This window comes from Passer domesticus, chromosome 5, assembly GCF_036417665.1.
Source record: "Passer domesticus isolate bPasDom1 chromosome 5, bPasDom1.hap1, whole genome shotgun sequence".
NCBI lineage: Eukaryota > Metazoa > Chordata > Aves > Passeriformes > Passeridae > Passer > Passer domesticus.
Window position 1 is genome coordinate 43,721,729 of NC_087478.1, and position 22,529 is coordinate 43,744,257.

Here is a 22,529-nt window from a genome sequence, read left to right on the forward strand (position 1 = left end):
GATCTGAATTACAATATATTCATACAAACAGTTCAGCTTTCAAATAGAAATTACTTTTTACTGTGTAAGAAGTTTTGCTTTCCGTCCTGTGGACATCAGGCACAGTTTTGGTTGCTAACTTCATTGGTGAGAGGAAAGCTTTGAAATATGCTATACTAAGTTATTTTTTGGTTCCTTATAACATTTGGCTATAATTTATTATTTTTTATTCCTAAAGCTGCTGTTAATCACTTTTGAGACACTGAATTTTGTGTATGTACATAAAAAAATCTTTTTTATATGGTATATGGGGGTTTTTTTTTGTTTTCTTCTCTTTCCCCCATTCTGCAGTTACAATATTTTGGATCCTGAGATATTCTCTTTAAACAATTCTGGCACTGTACTGGCAAGGGAGGCTGCAGACGATAACTTAGGAAAACCAACAACTCCTCTCCTTACAAAGTCAGAAGAGACTGAAACCGAAACCGGTAAGAATTTTTATTGTTGCGCAACTGAAATCAGTTTCAACTTTTTGTTTTTCTTGGTTTCTGTCTGTCGTGACCTCCATCATTAGTTGTCCACCTCACCTTTGGAAAAACAGTCAGTCCTGCCAAGTTAATAGAAGACATTTCTAGGTTTTAATTTTCCTCCGTATTTGTTTGGCATACCTAGTATAACAGAAGTGATGCTGAATAGTAAGTGATGTGGCATATCTAATCATGCTGAGTATTGTTTAATCTATTAATAAATATGTTACATTTTATCAATCAGATATTCTTTATCCTATAATTTATTAGTAAGTTTGTAAGTTTAAAAAATAACAATGATACTAGCTTTAATTTGCAGATACCACACTACCTGCACATACTAAATTGATAATATTCTGAATTATTCTGAATGCATTGATAATTTCTTTCAGTTTCTGAGGTTTGTAATTGGTTGGTAGTTTCCTTTACATTTCCTAGTGGGTCAAAATTTTCCTGGGTTTTTCTGTAAGTAGTTTTTAAAGTTAGAGACTGAAGCTTATTATTATCTTTCAAATTTTAAGTAGAATTTAATTTTCCTTCTCTACTGCTTTCTCCCCTGTGTTTCCCTGTGTCAGACACAACAATTTATTTTATACCATTTTTATTTAATTTCTCTGTCTTTCATATTTAACATTTATTATTATGCTAGCTATTTTTGATCTATGAGGTTTCAACGGGAGCCAAAAGGCTCCTATCTCTGGGTAATTGTGAAATGCAGGACATTGATTTCCTCAGATGTCACTGGTAGTGTGCAAGTCAGCACAAACTCTGCATAGGCACCAGAAGTTCAACAAGTCATCACAGGCCTGGTCTTTTCAATAGCTGTACAGCCATGGATGTAAAGATCAAACCTCATAAAAGTCCTCTTTACTATCTCCTAGCATTTGCAACAGTTATGATTAAAAGAATTATGTAAAATGTGTAGTTTGCCATAGAGTTCAAGTATTATATAGCTTGGAATTAGCTTCTGCCTGAAACCTATATTTCAGATATTACCATATTCCACTACCATGAACCTTTGCCCTTCCTCTTGGAGGATATTTGATAGTGAATTAAATAATGAAGGAATTCTACACATACCACAGAATTTATCAGAAATCCTTCTTTTTTCCTAACATCTCCTTTAAGAGGTTTCTTTTTAAGAAAATTCTTGCAAGCTTGCCAAGATATTTCTTGTCGTGGTCATTTCTTCCTAGAAGTTAAATGAGGACTATGTTTTGACTTTGAGACTGAAAGCTATTTGGGAGCCATTATTATTTTGCTCAAGCTTGTTTTCCTTCCAATTCCTAAGTAAAAACATCTTGTATTTGAAATATCATAACCTTACAAATATGATAACCTTAACATTGGCATTTCCTAACATTTAAGTATTTAGCTGCGACAGGAAAATCATAGCTGACTGTTTTTTTCTTTTTTTTTTTTTTTTTGAGAACTTAAACTCAATTTTAGTTAGTTTAGTGAAAAGTGAACTTTTCATTTTCAGTTACAGGTAAATCTCCTAAAACCAGAAATAAACAGAGTCGAGGTCCTCGAAGTCGAACAGCAAAGACTGAAAAGCAGGGCCGGTTTCCATCAAATACCCTTTTACTGAAGCATTTCACAAGCATCTTCTTGCATTTGAAAAGAGCAATGGTAACATGTGGTTGGTTTCTTATTACACTATATATTACTAAGCATTAGTAATTAACGCATTAAGCATGTCTTGAAATATTTACTATTTTTTACATGAAAAGACCTCAGAAAATTTTAAAAAATTCACTGTTTAAAAGTAATGTTTTCTCATCTTCTGAAGAATATCCAAGTACAATATATGAAATGTCAGCCATATCGCCTAAAATAATATATATTTCTATCAAACATACAATAATTTATGTGGTTTTATTTTTTATTCCACCTTTGTAACTTTTCTTTTCATGTTCGTTAAATTTTTCTGAAAATACTTGCAGATTTAACTTTCTCTTTACAGGTCTTAGTGAATCTCACACTAGAAACAGGAGAATCAGTGGTTGAAGGGAAATGCAGACTAACTACTCTTCCCATAAAAACTTCTAAATCCAAGTAAAAGCACACATATAGGTGGTGTGAATTAATTTTTATTTCTTATACTCACACCAAAACCTACAATTAAATTCAGTCCTAAATTAGTCCTTCTATGAAAAGGTAAAAATTAAGGTTCTGTAATGCCTAGACTGTAATTCTGAAAGATTACTTATGCCTAAATTTTGCAATAAAAGAATGAAGCTTTTAATTTCTGCCTTTCCAAGGTATATTTATATTTTGAATGGTATACACAGGTTCTTGCTCACCGTGGTGGCCACTGGACATTGCTTCAAAATGCTTGTCGAGAGCTTTGGAATTATACTCAAGAATGTCAATTGATTGCTAACCAGTCACATTCCCATATGGAAGCATTTCCCATTACCTGGGATTTTCTTTGCAACACCATCTGGTTGCCATTTTATTTTGCATCAGACATGATCATTGATATGATAATTGACCTACAAGCAAGCAGTTCTCTTAAGGTAAAAATTATTTTATTAAGACAACTCTTGGTTATCACATTTTCACTAGAGTTTTCTCTTTCTTGCATTATATTCTGGTGTCTTCAAGTTTTTTGTCTAACAGGTTTTTTAGGTATTTACAGTACTTTCTGATCTCTGTAATTGATTTGTCCTAAAAGCACATTTGAAAATAACAGGTATAATAATGTTTCTTCACTGTAGATTGTGGATCCCGAAGGAGACTTTTGCATTCCCAGTTGTTTGGGAGGTATTGTGGATGAGAATGGTGGTTCTGGTCTTCATCCCCAGCCTCCCATGGATGATGTGAATTTGGTTGACCTGAGATGGATATGTAATCTGTTTCTTAAAACAATAGAATTGTTGTATCAAATGAAGAAATGGGAAGCACTGGTGCACATAGCTGTACAATTTAACATATTTACACAGTAAGTTATACCAGGTCTAATAAAAACTAAAGAAGTTAACATTATATAGTTTAATATACCATTATATTGCTTAATTACTACACTTTGTTTTTTTTCCAGTGAGAGGTTCACAGAACAAGTGAGTCCACTGCTGGTGTATGCTCAGAGGCAGCTGCTGGAGAGGATACAGCAGTTCAGTGGCTCAGACAGCCATGAATCTCATTTCACAAAATATCTGTCTGATGATGCACAAAAGGTGAAACACAGATTTCTTTTTGGGGCACTAACTCTTAATGTGAGCTAAATGTGGAGAAGCACTTTCACTGATTAGCTTAATATGCTTTCTTATGTGTTCCCAAATAGTCAATTATAACAAATTAATGAACATAATTGACTGAAGTGCATGAAAAGGCTGGTATGACATGATTCCAAGAGCAGCAGGTGATCCAGAGGACGTTTCTTCCATGCACAACATACCCATTCCATATAATAAGCCTAAATCTAATTTCATGTTATTTCTTGGTGCCACTCTTTAAACCTTAAAATATTTAGTTGGATATTGCTTTGTTTCTGCATTGGAACACTGCTTCAAAAGTTAATAAAATTGAGTTAAACCAAACACTGCCAATGCGGATAAAAAACCAAAAGAATCCCTAAGCAACTCAGCAAGTTCCTCTCATTAAAAGCCATGGCTCTATATAATATATTTACTTAACAGTGCCACTTGGGAATTTTACACTGAATTATCTATTAGAAATTAGAGTTTTCCATTTTTTTTTTTAATGTAAGGTTTATTTCTAAGAAGTTTTGCTAAAGTCAGTATCACTGTGGATCTTTTTGGGATGTTTCTATCAGTAAAGTAAAGAGAGGACTTGAAGGAGAGGAAGGGGAAGTGGGATTTGGAGTATCAAAGAGGTTTGTTCTGAACATGAACATGGGGTTCAGGAGCCACTGCCTTTCCACAGCACAGTGGTGCCAGGGCATGCAGGGGCTCTGAAGGCATCCGTGGCTCACAAGGGCAGCTCAGGAGCTCTGTGTTCTCTATTTCCTGCTGGCTCTCTCTGGCCCAGCCATTCAAACATGGTCCTTTGTCTATAGAAGGGCACAATAGCAAACCCCTTCACAGTGCTGATAACTGAGCTGTGGAAAAGTAATCATAGTTTTGAAAGACAGTTTACAGATTAAAGACTAGGGTTAGCTAATAGTAATAAGGATTTCAAGTAAGAAATTTGTAGTTTATGGTTACATTTCATAAAGAAATGCCATTCAGAGAATTCTAGAACTAGTTCTGTTGGTCCTTTCTGCTTCTGAAGTGGTGTTAGCGAAATAAAAAGTCATTTGTGGATTAGTCCTTTGTAGAAGTCTGGAAGTTTGCTACTCTGTCAGAGTTAGGCTGCTGTTGCTACTTGCTTCAGAGCTATTTTGTACCTCTGTATTTAGTATTCCATTGTGTTTCCCAGGCAACATGTCCTTTAGGCATGCTTAGTGACAGGTTCTGTGCAAGCATGCATTCATCTGGAGAAAAAAGGTGGAATATTTGCAGAACATCAAGGAGTTGCTAATGATTATGGCAAATACCAAGTAAGAGATGAGTTTAGTGCAGTAACTTTGAAACACTTATATCCAATATTTAGGTGTGAATGTTTCACCTCTTACTGACAGGAGTACTGGTTATGGGCCACTGGTGTCTCTCTTAATTAGTCCTCTTTTTATTTTGTCATATGACTGAGTATATAGATATTTGACTGTAAGAAGCAAATGTTAATTTTTCTTAATATTATTCAGTTCATATTAAACAAATCCTGCTTTTTAGATGAGATGCAGAAACTACATAGGGTACAAATTACAGCTGCCTGTTGCTCGTTCTGCCAGTGAAGGGATTTTGCCTGGATGCTTTTTCAATCCTCCAATGAATAATGATTCCACAGGTCAGAGCACAAATCAGTGTTGTGTGTTCTCTTTTCTCCCAGAGTTTTGACTTCGTTTCATACTGAATTTTTTTTTAAATTCTGTTTCCTTTCCTTATTATAGTCTTCCACTTCTCCTATAATTTTTCTTTTATTATAAACAGAGCTTTGTCTTCACATTAATGTTCTTGATATTTTGGATGGATTGTAATGTTGTCAAGATCTTTCAAAATATATTCACACTATGTCTGAAAGCAGAGAAAAGCAGGTGCCAGATAGCCTACAGCCTATGAGGCAGCATGGTGGTCTTGGTCCAGTTTTCTTTTGTTACTTTTGGATATCCAAATATACCCATGTGTTAATGTGAATCAGCATTGTTATTGGCAGAATTAATGTTTCTGGTGGTTAATTATTTGCTTTAATTCATAAAGCAACAAGGAAAAAGGGGGAATATTTGAATATACTTTATTTTTGAAGTTATGAAAATGTTCAAATATGTTTTACAGGGTGATTTACTAAAACTATTTATTTACATATTACAGTATTTTTCTCCATAATTATTAATTCATTTTAGATCACAATCAAGCAAAAGCCCTAGTTTGTGTGCCTCTTGATGTGAATGATACACTGAAATGTTTTAAAGAAACTCTAGAAAAATCTAAATATCAAAGCAGAGCACTGAGACACAGCAGGAAACTACTTTCATTATTTCTTGCACACACACAAGGTAAGTGATTCATTGAAGTGTTCTGCCCTTAATAAAGTGTACATGCAGTTAAAATAGCAAAGAGTGAAAGGAACAGATTTTTCTAAATTCAAGTTTGAGTTACTGACAATTAGAAAAAATATAGAATATGAAGTTAAAATTTGAAGCTCTATAAGCACAAGCTCTAAGCCTTATTTCCTATGATTTGTCTAGATGATATTTTTTTTTTTTTCATGCAGCTGTGTCACCTGTCTGTCTGCAGCCATACCTCTGTCAGAGGACTGTCTAGTAGATCTTGCCAAATTTGTTTTCCCTAACAGAGCACATACCCTTTGGTTGCACTGACCATTGAATTATGTCTAATGAGTGTAATTAGGAGAAACACAGAATTAGAGCATAGAAAACCAAATGGAAATAGGGTACACAGGAGTTTTATGTTTGTTTGATTAACATGGTTTGGAAATATTTGCGGTGCTAGAAATAGTATAATACTTTTCCAAACTGATCATATAAATCACTTTTCTAATCTAGAAAATACTGGAAGAGCAATCAGCAGTCATATCTCTTCAAGCAGAAAGCTGAAATTTAATGTAGTAGATGAAGTGATATTTCTACCGACACCGTGTGACCTTTCTCAAGAAAAATATTATTTCTCCAGTACGGTTGAAAGTAGACCAATACCAAAGTCACACCTTTCAGTAATTATATCTTCCTATGAACAAACTATAGGTAATTTTTTTCATCAATTTCTGCTTACAGATAAGTAACAACCTTCTGCCTGTCTGTGTATATATGTTTATTCCGTTGTTATTTTTCCTCTGTCAGGCAGCTGTAACTGTCTGAAGGCTGGTTTCCAGGGATGTTCAACCTTCTTCCTCTTGATTGAGGAAATCTGCATTAGATCCTAGTTGGTTATCTCATTTTATGAAAAAGAATTACTTCAGTGGTGTTATGCTGATTAATCCCCAATTCAGAAATTGATATAATGTTTAGCAGATTCGTTTTAATTCCATGACAGTTTTTTTTTCCTAGCAAACAAGCTTTAGATTCTGTGCATTTGGATATGTGACCTAGTTACTTGGCTTGCATCTTACATTCTGGTATGGCTTTACTCATACAGTCACAGCTCCTCACTACTTACCTGATTTTGCTGTATGGCTAAAGAGGTCAAGTGTAGTAGCTCTAAGTGGTTTTATTTGCAGCACTGGTTACAAAAATGTGTCTGTGAGAGTGCTACTGGGCTGTATGCAGGCAGAGTTGTTTAGCAGGGCCAATGATCTGCTTTCCAGTTTATCTTGTGAACAGGAAGAAATTTGAGAGGTCTGACAAAACAAAAATACAAACAATTACGCAAACAGGTCCATATATGTTATTTTTGCTTTCAAAGTTAGTTGTAATAATAAATGGTACATTTGAAGGTAAAATATACAAGACAGATAAAAAAATATTTGTGCATTGAATTACATGTGAATTCATGTCTACTCATGCCAAACTTGTTCAAGGTTCAGTAACCAGTTTAATGATATGACAATGTTTTTTTTTTAATTGATTAAAAATAAATTACAGGAATCCTTGAAATGAGTAATCACAGAGACCTCAAGGTACAGGCTCTACACGAACTTGGAAATCTTCACTTTTATACTGGAAATAAAAGGTACATAGTTACTGGATTAAAAATGAGCACAGTTTCATTTTTTTAAATGGTCGGTCCTATACCTCTCAACTGTCTTGTAAGTTCTTGTGCTGTCCACTAGTCCATATAACTTCTTTCATCTGACTTATTATTAGCTATATTTTGTGAGGCTTTTCCCTATACATTGTTTATTTTTCTTAGCTACCTAATTGCCAGTAAGCAAATTAATGATATCTTTTTGTGTTTTAAAGAAGTAATGTCTATGGCTTGAGGATTTGAGTCCAAATAAGTCTCTTGCCCAGGAATGGTATATCTTTTTTTGTGTTGTAGAAACTGTATTTCTGTTTTTGACCCAATCAGAGTTAGTTAAATCTCAAGTAATAAAGGAAAAATGAAGCAGGTCTTATCTTCCACTTTGGAAAATGTCAGCAGTGTGATGGTATTTTTTTACGTTACAGAGCTGCTTTTAAATACTGGTGTCAGTCCCTTGATGAAACACTCAACATTGCTGATGCTCTTAACACCTGGCAAGAGTTAAGTTTTCCAAAAGATGCTACAGACCGCTTTGCAGTTGGAAGATCAACTGATATGAGTCAGAAATTTCTTTCTCAGGCTGGAGCCTGGGGATGTTTACATGCAGCTGTCCTAGTGGCTAAGATAGCTCAGTAAGTGTCTTACCCATATATGTATTTCTGTAGTATTTTAAACAAATTGCTCATCCAAGATATGAGGCAACTTCAAATTAATTAAAAACCAATAATGAGCCATTATAAAAAGGACTCATCAAAAGCAGAGTAATTTTTCCTTTCAGGGAGAAATTTGCTTCTTTGGAGAATATTGTTTTTTCTCCTTTCTAGAGTGCTCATCTTTGATCATAAATGCAGCTGTATGTTATATGGAGAGATCATTAAAAGAAAACAAAATGATAAAAAGTCATAAGTGCAAGGATTTTACAATCATATTGATTTTCAATCAAAATATCATATTTCCCAAGTTACTGCACATATTAAATATTAATGTATCTTGAGGTCAGATTTACTGCCTCAATTACTAGTTTTCTGGTGAATTAGAACTAAATGAAATTTAAATTGCTGTATAAAAATCTACCATCAATAAATATTTCCATCCAGTAGTCCTTGACTGCTGGTAAAACACTGTGAATGTAATTCTGAGCTGTTCCTCAATGTATGTACAAAATATAAATCTAGAGGTATCCAAGACAGCATTAAATGACCTTGGAAACACTATAACCATGAAAGGGCAGAGTTTCATCCTTAAGTAAATTGCCTTACCTGTGAAGCAGGTTGTATTAATAGCACTGTAAAATATCTGTAAGCCAAGGTAGCTTTGCAAATACTAGTATGGGTATTTCAGGATGAAGTGGCTTTTCCATACTTAGAATTAGCACCCAAAAGGAAAAGGAGTGAGTTTAACTTCATTACAAATGACATCTCTTCTAATTCAGAGCTGTGGTTCAGTCTTGGGTCCAATTAGGTGAGACCAAGTCCCCAGCTGCTTTTATAGGTGTTTGTGGCACCTGTTTGCTGCACTAGATACTATCCCTTTGCTGCTAAATACATCCATTCCAAATCCTGGCAGGATTTGGAGAGAGCTGGTGGTTCTTTTGTGTTTAGACCTGACTTGGACTGTTAAACATATTTCTCTTGAGTTGCTCTTTCTATAGCAACTTAGTCATAGGCTGTAAAAGGCAGATTAAAGGATTCTAATATTGAACTAAAGATTTCTAGGATTGTTAATAATAGGATGATCCTGCTACCAGGATGGTTTAAGGCTCTGGTGAGGTACTGTGTAGGGATCATTATGTTTAGCTAGACACCTGCCGTGTTAAGCTCCATATGTTAGTTACCTTAGGCTTCCTTTGTGGAAAGAAATACTTTAAAGTGCAAGTTGCTTAATCTGCTTTATCTTTTTACTTTTCTATGAGATGAAGTTTGCACTCAGATTGCCTGTGTTTCTTTTGAAGATAATCTAGACAACTGCCTTTGTCTAGGTTTATCCTTGGTCAAAAATGTCTTTGCATGGTATGAATGAACACCTATTTAAAAACATGCAGTTGTTTTCCAGTAGGAAAAACATCTAGATTGTGTTAGTATTATTATCACATTAGACTAAAAACCTAAGGATTTAAATAATTTATATTGATGGGTGCATTCATATTTCTTTATTTGTTGTGCTTTAGGTATATTACAACATCAACAATGAGATCAAGAACAAAATACTGCTATTTTTCTGCAATACTTTTTAAGGTAAGAATGCAATTTCAGTTCATATTTATGAAGTTAACAAATTGCTTCTAAAATGACCCTCTGTTAAAATAATTCTTTTTTTGTTTTGGTTATAAAGGAAGAATGGAGATCAGACGTAGTTGACAATTTATGCATATTAGATACAATGTTTCTATTCTTTGTTTTTTAACATTATTTTTGTATTATAGCCTAAAAATTATCATTTCAATAGGAGGCTAGAGTGTCTCATAGAAAAAGTACTGAAAAGGGAAGATGACTAAAACATTTGATAGTCAAATATATTTTTCTTCTCTTGAAGTATTCTGCTCAGGAAGAGCTGGATGGCATCAACAACAGCAGAGTGCTGTTGTTAGATCTGTAGAGTCTTCACAGATTGTCTTAAATTTTCAACAAAGAGCACAGACTCTTTAGAAAAAAAGAAATTTTTGAATATTTTTTTGCACTGAAAAATATTAGTTTGTAATACTAAAATCTGAACTCTATAACAAGTTTGCTCTAAAACCAGAGGATATTAAAAATGATCCCGTCTCACAAAGAAAATAAGATCATTAAAATTAAGTTTGCAGACTTTCAGAAAAAAAGACCTATAGAGAAAAAAAGCCAACAATGTTTCAGTTTGCTTTTAAATGGAAGTTAAGATGTCAGTGTCAAAAGTATCACAGGAAAAAGAACTGCAAGTTATACTCTACTGCGATCAATGATTACTCATCCCAGTGCAGCTTCAGGAAGTTATCTGGCTTCTTCCAAAACAAAGCAATTACACTGTCTGATATCTTGTGTCATGATTTTGACTCTAAGACCTGTCCTAGACCACATTGGAAAACTTGTTAAGTTCAGCAAAGGGGGAACAAGTTGAAGAAACAAAGGTAAAGGAAAATTTTGACTTGTTTCTAGCACTGTAATTGCTGAACAATTACAAAGCTGCATAATGGTGATTCCTCCTTTTGACAGAAACGGTAGCAAGCATTTTGTTCCAGTTGTATAACAGTAGAAATAATTGTGACTTGACTGAAGTGGGTCTGATATTAATTGGGATAGAAGCAGCTTGCAGGGTGATTGTCTTGAAAAATATAATCAGTTACTGTCACTACACTGCAAGAAGTTCAAGCCATAATTTGTTCTTTGAAATGGAAAGCTTTTATAACCTTGTTTAAATTCCACCTCTGGTGTCGGCTTTAGGCTTGTTAATATCTCCGATCTGAGTGTAAATGCATATTTCTCTAGCACACCATTGCTAATTATACCAAGATAAACACAATTGGGAAGGAATATCCAACATCAGATACAATGTTAGCATTCTTCTCTTTTTAAGAGAACATTTAAATTATTTCCTTGAATTTCATATTAGTTTTTAGTTATATGATTTAGGCTGTGCTAGCTGACCTAGTTAAAGGTGGAACTAGCTTTTAACTGGCCCTAAAGTCAGCAACTCTCCCAGAAACAATGGGAGGCATACTGTCCTTAGACTATGTACAGCTTATTTATTTCTCCATCAGCTTCACACATAAAATATTTTCTCTAAAATGTATCCAATATTGTGGCTGTAATCAGCTGAATAATTAAGGCGTTGATGGAGTTGTGTTTATGAAGTCATTTATGACTTGGAGTTTATGGTACTGCATTACTAATACCTGTACACCTTTTCACAAATAATTAATTGTTATTACTTTCAGACCCTGTTTAGAGCTTCCCTTCCACATCCAGCATCTGACTATGACTTTGCACAATATGAAGCAAATATTCTTATTCCTGGTATTGACCTGTTCTCTGATCGCTACAGAGCTGATATCTCTACTGTAGTTGCAAGTCTGAATTTTATTATGTTTGAACTACATTGTGCAAAACAAAATTTAATAGTAAGTATTGTTTTTATGATCTGGAAATTATTTTTAAGACACCTAGTCTTACTTTCTTGTGTGGGTGTACTTACGAGATAACCTAAGAACTTGTAGCAAAATATCCCTATGGCTAGGCTATGTGGCACTTAAAACAAGGTATAGCTTGCTGCATACAAGTTTTTGAAAAAAATTAGGAAATTTTTTTTATTCTGGAACATGACAACACATGGTTCATTTAGCTTAGGCATTTTAGAGGAAATTTTCTATTATATGCTACTTAAAATACATTATATCGAAAAATACTTTAAATGTAGTATGTCCAGAGTGCTTTCAATACTTCAGCTTCCAGTAGATAAAAGTCCCTTCTGCCTTTCTCCTTCCATTGTTCTCTTATTCCTCTGTATGAAATGTTTTTATAATTTCCCTCCTATGCTGGTCATATTCCTATTTCCTCTATTTAATGTCTGACCATTTCTACTTTAATCCAGCTTCCTTCAAAGGTGCAGTGCTGTACATTAGAATAAACAGATGAATTGATTACTACTGCTGAAAAAGGTGCAATACTCTCTCTTTTCTAATTTGATCCTGTATGCACCAACAGAATTTCCTGTCAGGGGATTATTTTCTACCTCTGTAAATCAAGCATGACAGAAAACTCTCCATTGAAAAAGTAGATAGATTTTTCCTGCTTTGATGAGTTTAATCCACTTATGACAAGGTCCTGCAAGTGGCAGAGCCAGTGCCAGGGAAGAGAATAGATTGCAGGGCTGGCAGCAAGGAGAAACAAGGGTTAGGAGGTAGGAATGGAAGAGGAGTTAGACAGGAGGAGGCAGAAAGGTGCTATACTTTTTTTTTTGTCAGCAAACCATTTATTGGATTGATTTCTTTTGGAACTTCAGACTAACTGCCATTGTTGCTTTTCCCCATCCTGCATTACTGGAGTTCACTTTGTTATTTGGCTTTGTGTAACTGTCCTGGCTGTCCTCCAGTAAAATCCAGGAGCAGACAATTACCTGGAGGCAGAGGCACTTAATTTGACTGCTTGCTTCACATGGCCATGCACATCTTTGATTCTTTCTGCACTTTTGCCAGCAGAATATAGATCCAGTTCATGGATCATCGTCAAAGCAATTGCATTTTTAGCTGAATGAGAGCTTCATTTCCCCTGAATGCTTATTGTGTGGGAATGTTTTGGATGGTGGGTGCTAAGTTGATTTGACACTTAAATCAAAATGCATCAAGATTCAAGTTTTATTAAAAATAAAACTTCAAAGACTAATTTTGTTGAACTACTTCAAATATCAATAGGAAACTGTATGGTTACAATTAAAACATTTGCCTCAAGCATTTGTAATCCAAATTCAGAAGTATTAAACTACATTGTGAAAACTTTAAGTGAATTTGACAAAAATCTAACAATGCTGTTAGCATTTTCTAAGCTCGGGGACATTTTAAAGTGAAGAAAAATGTAAAAGCTGAACAGTAATTAAATTTTCAAAGTTCTTTCATTTTCAATAAACACATAAATCTGTTAGGAAAGAATCTGCTTTTTCAGAAATATTGTATAACAATAAATCATAGAACCATAGAATGTTTAGGAAGGGACATTTAAAGATCATCATATAGTTTCAACCTCCCATGCTGAGGGCAGGGATGCTTCCCACTAGACCAGGTTCCTCAGCACCTCATCCAGCCTGCCCTTGAATCCCTGCATGGCTGGGGCATCCACAAGTTCACAGGTAACCTGCTCCAGTGTCTACTACCCTTGCAGTAAAGAGCTCCCTCCTCATGTCTAACCTCAATTTCCCCTCTTTCACTTTGTACCCATTACTCCTTGTCCTATCACTACAGTTCCTGATGAAGAATCCCTCTCCAGCTTCCCTGTAGGCCCCCTTCAGATACTGGAAGGATATACAATGTCTCTATACTTTAATAGAGCTCCGTTTTAAAATGTTCTTTTTGTTAGATGTCCCTACAAAAAATTAAATTTAAAATGAATGTAAATAAATTTGTCAGTAAGTCTCATCACCATCAACTTTATTTTACAAATGGTATAATTTCACTTATTTGCAGGACTTCATTGTGTTTATTTTAAAAAGCTTACAGAATTCTATTCTTCTGTTAATTGTATTGAAAAAATATGGTATCAAAATGCAGACAGTTTTAGAAATCCCTTGTATCAACCTATTTCTGGTAGGTTTACAGTAATGATGTAGTAAAAATACCCCACCTTGAACACAGAATAATTTGAACAAACTTCACTTTCTACATTGTGAATCAGAAATAAGGTAGTATCAGGGGTTAGCTTTAGTGAGCTGAAAAACTTTTTAACACATTAATATTTCAGAAAGTGTAAGAGAAATATTGATGGTGTGTGATGTAATCTTACATTATCTATATACTTTTGATATGTAATTGCAATGTGTATTTCCATAACTGTACCCTGTATGATGTTTATAGCTGCATGCCCTACTATTTTGCTACAGATTTTACCTCTGTTCACATTATACCAGTATATTGTATCTGAGATTTGTAAGGACCCAACTAAATCTATTGAAGGAAGAATCCTCAAGGTAATAAAATAAACTTTCTCTTTCTCAAAACACATTGTATTTCAAGTAAGCTTTTCAATTCTTTGTTTAACGTAGTCAATTTAATAGTCATATATTTATACTATGAAAAGTAATACTTTAAACTTCAGCTGTTGCTTAGTGTTTCTTAGCACAGCAGATGGTAAGGGTACTGTGTAAATGCAATTATTATTTATATTCTCAATTTTAGTAGCATGCAGAGATATTTACACAGTACACTGTTAATTTTCTACATAGGCTGTTGAGTGCTTCCACAAATTCTTTCTCCTCTCTATTTAATGAAGAGGAGGTTTTTCTTCTTTGGTCCAGACTTCTCACTTGGTATTTTCTATCTTGTTCCACTTTTCTTTTAAATGTTTTTTTCAGTGCAGAACATGAATGGTTTTTTTCCCCCAGATGTTTACTGCTGGATATGTTCTTACTATAATGGTAGAACAGGGTTCCATGAAATCTAGGAACAGATTTTTGTCATTTCACTGATGTTCACTGATGTTTAGGGTTTTTTCAAGGCATCTAATTATCAAGAGTTTTTAAGAGTATTAAGTGTCAAAGTGATACTGGTTTTAGATGTTTTCAGGAAATGTTGATATGGGTTAGGTAGAGTAGCTGAGTACTACAAGACTGAGATGAGTAAAATCTATGAAACAGATTTTGAGGGGCTGATCTTGGACAAGCAGTCAGAACTCTTACCAGATGAAGCAGGTTATTTCCCTTTGTCAGGAGGAAGTTTTAAAAGAATTTATTTTTGAAAGTGAAAGACACATTTTTGAAATTATTCACTGTAATATGTAAAAGATTTTCCATTGAAGATAATTCTCCATCAATGTACTATTCTGGTAGCCAAGTCTATTTGAAAATTACCTTTAAATATATTTGATTTTGAGCAAAAAGAATAATGAATAACATTCAAATCAAAGGCTTTGTTATTTTTTGATAGATTAAAGTACTTACAGATATAGGATTTTTTACGGAGGCCTTTCATGAGCTATCTTTACTTATTTTGGGAGAGAGAATTCCATGGAAAATACCAGCAGGATACAGATATAATGAACAAATGCAGGTAAACACCATAAAAGTATGACATTGAGCTGTAACAATCCATTTTCTTCATGAAACTGCACATACTCCATATCTGCAAGTTGTTAAGAAATTCCTAAGTTTCTTTCAATACATTAATCAAACAGTAGGTTTGAATGGCATTAAAATCTCTCACTAAACAGCAGGAACAAAAATCAATTTTGAAACCTGTGTTTTATACACTGAGTACTGCAGAGACTACTGTAGAAAAAACAATGTGTGATTTCATATGCAGGCATGAAAAGTATGGATAAAGCTGACATGGGGTCTGGGGCCCTGGGGAGGGTGAGGGCAGCTTCCGGAGATGCTGGGCCATAATGGCTCTTGCTGCCCACAGATCCATGAGCTCACATCACCCCAGGTCAGTTTGATTTCCCCTCTATCTGGTCACTGATGTGCTACAAGGGTGGGAAGCTGTTAACAGTTGACCTGGACTCTTGTCTTACTGTGAGCATACCTGTGCAGGCAGACCTGGCTGTTGGGTAAGCCTCTCCCATGACCAGCCTTTCCTTGTCAAAATAACCTAATGATTTAATCCTGGATGAATGTAATCAATGTCTCCCTTGTCTGAGTGGTGCTTTTGGGTAGGTGACATGACAAAAGATTTCTGGACAGAGCACCAGGTGAAATTCAGCAGAAACAGTAGGAAAGATTTCATCACCAAAAGGGTTGTCAAGCATTGGACAAACTTCATGTTTGCTTCCTTTACCCTGTGTTACAAAAAGTGAAGGAGAACAAATTGAGTTTAATGAGCTGATTTGAAGGGAAATTTCCCTCCTCCCACCTCTATTAACTCATTGGTTTTACACTCATGTTGTAACACATTACTTTTGTTTTTTTCCATTTCACAGGCCTCACAGAAATTTGATTCCTCAAAATCTGTCATGACTGATACAAATTTGCAGGTAAAAAAACCCTGAAGAAGTAAACTGTCTTAAGAGAAAATATCCTTGTTATTATTAAAAAAAACCCAGTAAATAGAAGACATATTATGCTCAATGGATTACTGTTTCCTAAATTTTCAATTTTGTGGCTGATCTCTCAAAGGAAGGGCAACTACCATTTTCACCATTTTTCAGATGGGAAATTTAGTGTGTACAAATCTGTGGCTTTTCTGTGCAAAACACACTAATGGAAGTATTCAGGCTTTGTTGTGATATGGAAGGTCAGGTGCTTATCCTGCTGAAATACTGAGAGTGTCAGGCTTTTAATGTTATAATTTATGTCAATCAGAGTTGTTGTCATAGATTTGTCCTAATTCAGATGGGGATTGAAGTCCATTTCTGGGTGGAGGGGGTGGAAAATTAAAATGGTGGCTCTATAAACCAGTGTCAAAACAGTAATTTTCTCATTTTATTTAAAATCACCTACTCATCACTAACTTCTTTTGTGTTTTTCAGTTTTAATAATCTCCATTTATTAACCTTCTCACAGATCCATTGAGCTGGTAGGGGTAAATGTTAGCAGAATGTGAAAAAGTTGTACCATTAAAACAAATTGGTAAATTACAATCCCTACCTTTTCCCCCTCCACTTTTCTCTCTTTTTTACAGTAAGCTTGTGTGTCTCCTACAACAGTTGGTATTACAGGATGGAAATGAGAATTGTATCTTGACAGCTTTTGATCTCACTAGTTTCTGATTTGTTTTGAAGTTGTGCATTATCTTGAGCTTTTGATTTGAACACTTCACAGTATATGTGGCGCTGTTACTGGTCTCATGATCTTGCAAATCTGTGTAGACTCAACTTCTAAATTTATTAATCTAAAGTGAGACTATTAAACTCATGATAAAACAAGGATGCTATAATGAATAACAGTCTATGAAATATGCTAGAATGATGATGTGATACAAGAATTTTTTTTCCCTAACAGCAGACTTTTCTTTGAGTTGAGATTTTTGAACTACAGATTCACCTACAATGCAGAAAACTAGAACTTGCAGTGATAATAGCTATAACTTCGTAGATGCACCTTCTGCTTGAAAACCAATCTCTGAGGTTGTAGCAAGTCCTACTGAGGGGTGAAGTTTGGAAAAAAACCCAACTCATTCATAATAAATGAGAATATTACTAATATTATCATGTTAATTGTTGATTTGTGTCACTATTAATAGAAACAGAATATGTCTTGAACAAGAAAAATGTAAAATGTGTCATTTCAAATAACTGTTAACCTTCTTGTAGGTACTGGAAGATACACTTAATTGGAGTCTGTCTTTAACAGTGGCGCCACTGTGCAACCAACAAATTATGAATAAATTAACCTTAGCCAAAATGCATCTCATCATTTGTCTTTCTGCCACAATAAATAATATACCTGAAAAAGTTGAAAAAAATGTATATTCTGTTGACAACAACAGCTTGCCAGAGCCAAGCAAAACTACAGCATCAAATCTAAAAGGTAATTATAAGGATGGTGGAAAAGTTTATTTATATTGTTTCAAGCATTTTTTTTCACTTTTAACTGCATATGAGTTAAGACATCATATTATGAACAATATTAATTTTAGATGTTGCTGAAAAAAATCAGTCATTATTGAAATAAGCAGTAAGACTTGTTAAGGCTCTTTTATTATTCTTCTATTACTATTATTATTAATTTTTTCCATTATTACTTATTTTGATGTTGAAAGTCCCAGTTGTAAGTAGAAAGAAAAGGACTATGTTCTTCAAATTACTGAGAATGCTTTGGTCCTGCATCTGTTATCTGAAATTTTATCTGCCATGCTTTTGACAGTTGATGCTGATCAGGATTCAAGACAACAGGAACAAAGAGACAGATCGGTGCATCTTGTTGACCATAAAGATGAATTAAATATGGCCATGCTGAAGGTAATTTTGATTTTTAGGAGAAAAGGATTAAGAAAATGCAGATTGATCCAAAAAATAGTGTTAATGCCTTCAATGTAACAGAAATTATGATGAGAGGATGGTCTGAAAAAGGAGACTAATATTTCTCTTTCTAATTTGACTGTAGTCTTACTAGCTGTGCAGGAAGTGTTGACTATTTGGTGCAATCATTTTTCATTTTTGGTACAATAATTTTTCAAATGATGTGACATATTTCCACAATCAGATCTCAGTATTACTATTTCAGCGTAAAGGGTAAAGACAGTGGGATTTCAAGATAAAATCATCTCCTTTCAGAGGGTTCCATCTGTAGAGCATGTCAGAGACTCTTTGATGGGGCAATATGCTATATAAATAAAAACCCATTCTCTACCATTTTCATATGTGCAGTATTTCAAATTTTTCATGTAGTTCTTTCTGGTACTTTATTTTGAAGAAAACATACCACAGCTTATTAGCTTTGTTTGAAGGGGGTTTGTTTAGTTGGATTTTGTTTTGTTTAATTGTAAACTTTATGCTTATCAGTTTCACGTCACAAAAAGACCAAAATTAAGGGCTGACATATTCACAGGGGCATTCCATTTTGGAAGTATCTACATTTGGCCATTGTTACAAACAACCAAATACAAAAAGTATGTCTGGAGAAGGAAGGATGATTTTATGTGGCAGTTGGTATAGGTCATACACTAGAAACTTGAATGTTTGATTATAATTTGCAAATAGCAACTTGAAAATAACTAAAATAGAAATGTTCATTTGAATTGAATGAGGCTCATTTAAGAGGCATAATGTATTTCTTACTCTTTTTTTTTTTCTTTAACTATTCTATTCTTTTGGAGGAGTTTTTTATGGTTTGGGTTTTTTGGTGATACTTTTTAAGTTGAGCTCTGAATTTTAATCAAAGTAATGTATTGGATGATACAAACCTTTAAATAAATTTTTAATTCTGCTGAAAGCTCCACAGTTGAGATTTAATTTAAAATTAGCTTCTTTTTAAATGTGTTTTTTACAGCTTCCGACAGATTTTTTGATCAGAAAGACTGTAAATTATAGTTGAACTTTGAGGATACATACTGCACACAAGGATATCAAAATATATCTAATAAAAAATGTAATACTTCTTTTGTCATCTTTAAGTTGTTTTTAATGTTGTGTTTGTTGTTTAAAATTACTAAGCATAGTGAGAAGTACAGTATAAGATTATCAAGTATAGCTATTAGATAAAGAATGGGAAATTAATGAATAGCATTGCTAAGCCTTAATGTATGTATCTAAGCATGCATGGCAACATTGTTAAGATGTTGCTGGTTTAAACACCATGATTCTGAATGCCTGACAAAAACAGAATTGCCACCCCACCCCCATTTATAGAAAAAGCCTATTGCACTTAAGTTGATTTATTTTAGGATGCAGTGATAGCAGGCTATACTGAAAAAAAAAATATTTCTAAAGAAAATTTTTTTTCTTTAGTTTTTGAAATCATACAACCCTGTGTTCTTTAGGGGATTTTATTGACAGAAGCTGAAGAAAGTCTTAGCTATCTTGTACAGGACATACAAGAAAAATATGATGGGGACATATCTCGGTATTCTGTGGAAGATTTAGAGGCTCTTATTGAGGCCAAACTTGAACTTGCTTCTATTTCTCAGCAAAGGCATCAATCACCTCTCAGGTAAGTAATGCTATGAACAACCTTACTTTGCACAGCATTCACCACCAGTGATTAAAAAAATAAATTCTTTATTACTACATCAATATAGTAAATCTTAGTAGTTATCTGTAACAACTCCATTAGTATATTTACAAATGTAAGTTACACAGGTATTTAATTTTTTTATTATTGCTTTCTTTTGCTTTTTAAATGATGATTTAAAGGGCCAGAGATTCAATTGGCCCAGAGAATCAGTTGCAGTTTCTCTGTGAGATGGTTTTGTGATAAAGAGTTGCATAAAACCAAAGAGAAGTTGCAATCTTCATAGCTTTGGTTAAAGTCTGGATATGTTAGATCATGCGAGTTCTTATCAATTTAAATTGCACAGCAGAGCACTAATTGTATCTCAGGACTACTGAATTCTACTTTGTTCTAGAATGCCCTGTGTTTATGTCCTAAAGGAACGTTTCTTCTTGATATACTTATTGGTTTCAAATTAAAACATCAAAATTTTATTTTTTAAATTACAATGATTAAAAAGCATTGAAGTAGACATAAACAGAACAGATTTCAGCAGCAGTATGTTGTTAGTCATAGAGTCTAAAATACTGTTCTATTATCTCTGTGGCTGAATTATCTCCATGTATCTGTATGTCTGCTTATTTTCTCTAAATTAATATTCCCAAATTCTGTTATTTTTTTTGAGATTCTGATTTCTTTTGGAGAATTTAATGAAGTTACAATTTTAACATTCTTGGAATATACTGGACCTACAGAAATATATTAACTCTTTGTAGATGTTAAATTCCAAGCATTGTTTTGGTCTTTTACCTAGGAGGATTTGTCTGTTTAGCATACCTGTAATTTTACATTAATTTGTGTAAGAAGGATGTTAGTTTAACAATGCATGATAATTTTATCAATGTGAAGCTCTTTTTATCTCATCTTTTATTAGATGGAAAATCTTTAAGCATACAAATTGCGAACTACAGATGGAGCATCCTCAGGTGTAGCACCATCACGTGCCAGATTAGATTGAGATTTGGTACAATGTAATCAGTATTTGTCATGTTTGTTAGGTCTAATCTAACTAAACACACCAGAATTCCTAAAATAAGAAATGGCACAGTAAGCGTAAAAAAACAACAACAACAACAACAACAACAAAAAAAAAAAAAAAAAAAAAAAAATCAAAAACAAAAACAAAAAAACCCAACCCCCTTCTTTATTGTTGAAATAGTGGTGAAGATTGCTGATGAAGTGATAGTGACTCATCAGGCCAATAGATAAATCAATCTCAATGGGATTTTTTTACCCAATTAAAAAAGATGTTTATTCTGTGACAAAACAAGCCATCTTCCTTCTCTCAGCTCTCTTAGCTGAACACTCTCAAAATCAATACCTTTTAAATAGCACAATTCTTTTGCATTGTTATGGTACAGCAGTAAAAATAACCAACAAGGACAGGAGCTTCACAGGGCTGTACAGCCTTACTGTGCTGAAAACAGTAACAGTCTGCAGCATGGTCTTTCCCCCAGGGTTTGTGTATGTTATTTAAAAGAAAGCAGTTGCCAAAAATTCAGATATTAGGACTGTAATAATTTAGCAATAATGCCATTAGGGAAGATGCAAAGTAAGAACTTGTAGGTTATTTATGGACGTTTCTCAACATGAAATATTAATCCATTTCAGTGCTTTTAGAATTAGATTAATTTACAGTAAATTGTCAAGGAGAAATCCACCAGTCGCTGACAGTCACCTCATCATACTTTTGAGTGTCCTGAATTTTATAAAGTCACTGTACTGGTCATCAAGGAGCAGAATTCACACTTCTGAAACATCCTGTGTGTAATCTTAGCTTGATATTAGGCTTGGTAAAACCTTCATTTGTAGAGTCCTCTCTCAGACATTCTCGCCCTTCCGAAGTGGTTCCAGTATATGCAAGACATTTCACTGCAGGACCCTTCATGTTGCCATGCTGTTTATATCCTAGAGATAGAAACTAGTTTCTCTGTTGGCTTGTAACTTGTCTCAGATTGAAAAAACTTTTTAGAATATCGAGAATTTCAATGGATGTCAAGCATTTTATAGATCACTTTTTGTGACTCTCCAATTTTTGATGGGTGTTTGTTTAGTGGGTCTTATATATTGATAGTGGTCACTATCAGGGAAGAAAAACCCATAAAAAAAAAGGAAGGGTTTGGGGTTTTTTAACCTATTTTGCAGTTTTATTGCGCTGCCATGGAAGCTGTTGATATGTCTGCCTCAGATACAAATGAAACATTTCTTCAGACAGCTGAATGTTTCCTGCCTGCCAGCCTAGAAATCAAACTTTGCATGATATTACAGAAATTCATCTTTTTTTTCTCCTTTGGCGAAATGACCTAGTGGTGAAATTGTTATAGTCAGCTGTACTTTCCTATTTTGATCATCTTGTCACTTTCTGATTCAGCTGATAAAAGGATGTGTATTTTGTCAAGGGAAATGTATAGATACATCACTCTTGTTGACAGCAGAAGAGGGTCACAAAAATTTCATCAAGGGAAGCTTCTGCATTACAAGCTTCTGTCTTGCAAAA

The 22,529-nt window shown here is 34.1% G+C and overlaps 1 protein-coding gene across 5 annotated transcripts in view; it reads left to right on the forward strand.

The window, feature by feature from the left end:
- The window catches only part of CFAP54 (cilia and flagella associated protein 54), a 101,538-nt gene that overhangs the window by 52,887 nt on the left and 26,122 nt on the right, over positions 1–22,529 (forward strand). For all 5 annotated transcript variants that reach the window (XM_064419779.1, XM_064419780.1, XM_064419781.1 and 2 more), the window contains 18 exons: positions 331–467; positions 1,990–2,138; positions 2,801–3,028; positions 3,230–3,453; positions 3,553–3,688; positions 5,246–5,360; positions 5,914–6,066; positions 6,577–6,774; positions 7,612–7,699; positions 8,137–8,343; positions 9,879–9,945; positions 11,619–11,801; positions 14,270–14,356; positions 15,312–15,434; positions 16,303–16,356; positions 17,635–17,851; positions 18,188–18,282; positions 19,803–19,972. In XM_064419779.1, coding sequence (XP_064275849.1) covers positions 331–467; positions 1,990–2,138; positions 2,801–3,028; positions 3,230–3,453; positions 3,553–3,688; positions 5,246–5,360; positions 5,914–6,066; positions 6,577–6,774; positions 7,612–7,699; positions 8,137–8,343; positions 9,879–9,945; positions 11,619–11,801; positions 14,270–14,356; positions 15,312–15,434; positions 16,303–16,356; positions 17,635–17,851; positions 18,188–18,282; positions 19,803–19,972 — 2,631 coding nt within the window. The remainder of the gene's footprint in view (positions 1–330; positions 468–1,989; positions 2,139–2,800; positions 3,029–3,229; positions 3,454–3,552; positions 3,689–5,245; positions 5,361–5,913; positions 6,067–6,576; positions 6,775–7,611; positions 7,700–8,136; positions 8,344–9,878; positions 9,946–11,618; positions 11,802–14,269; positions 14,357–15,311; positions 15,435–16,302; positions 16,357–17,634; positions 17,852–18,187; positions 18,283–19,802; positions 19,973–22,529) is intronic.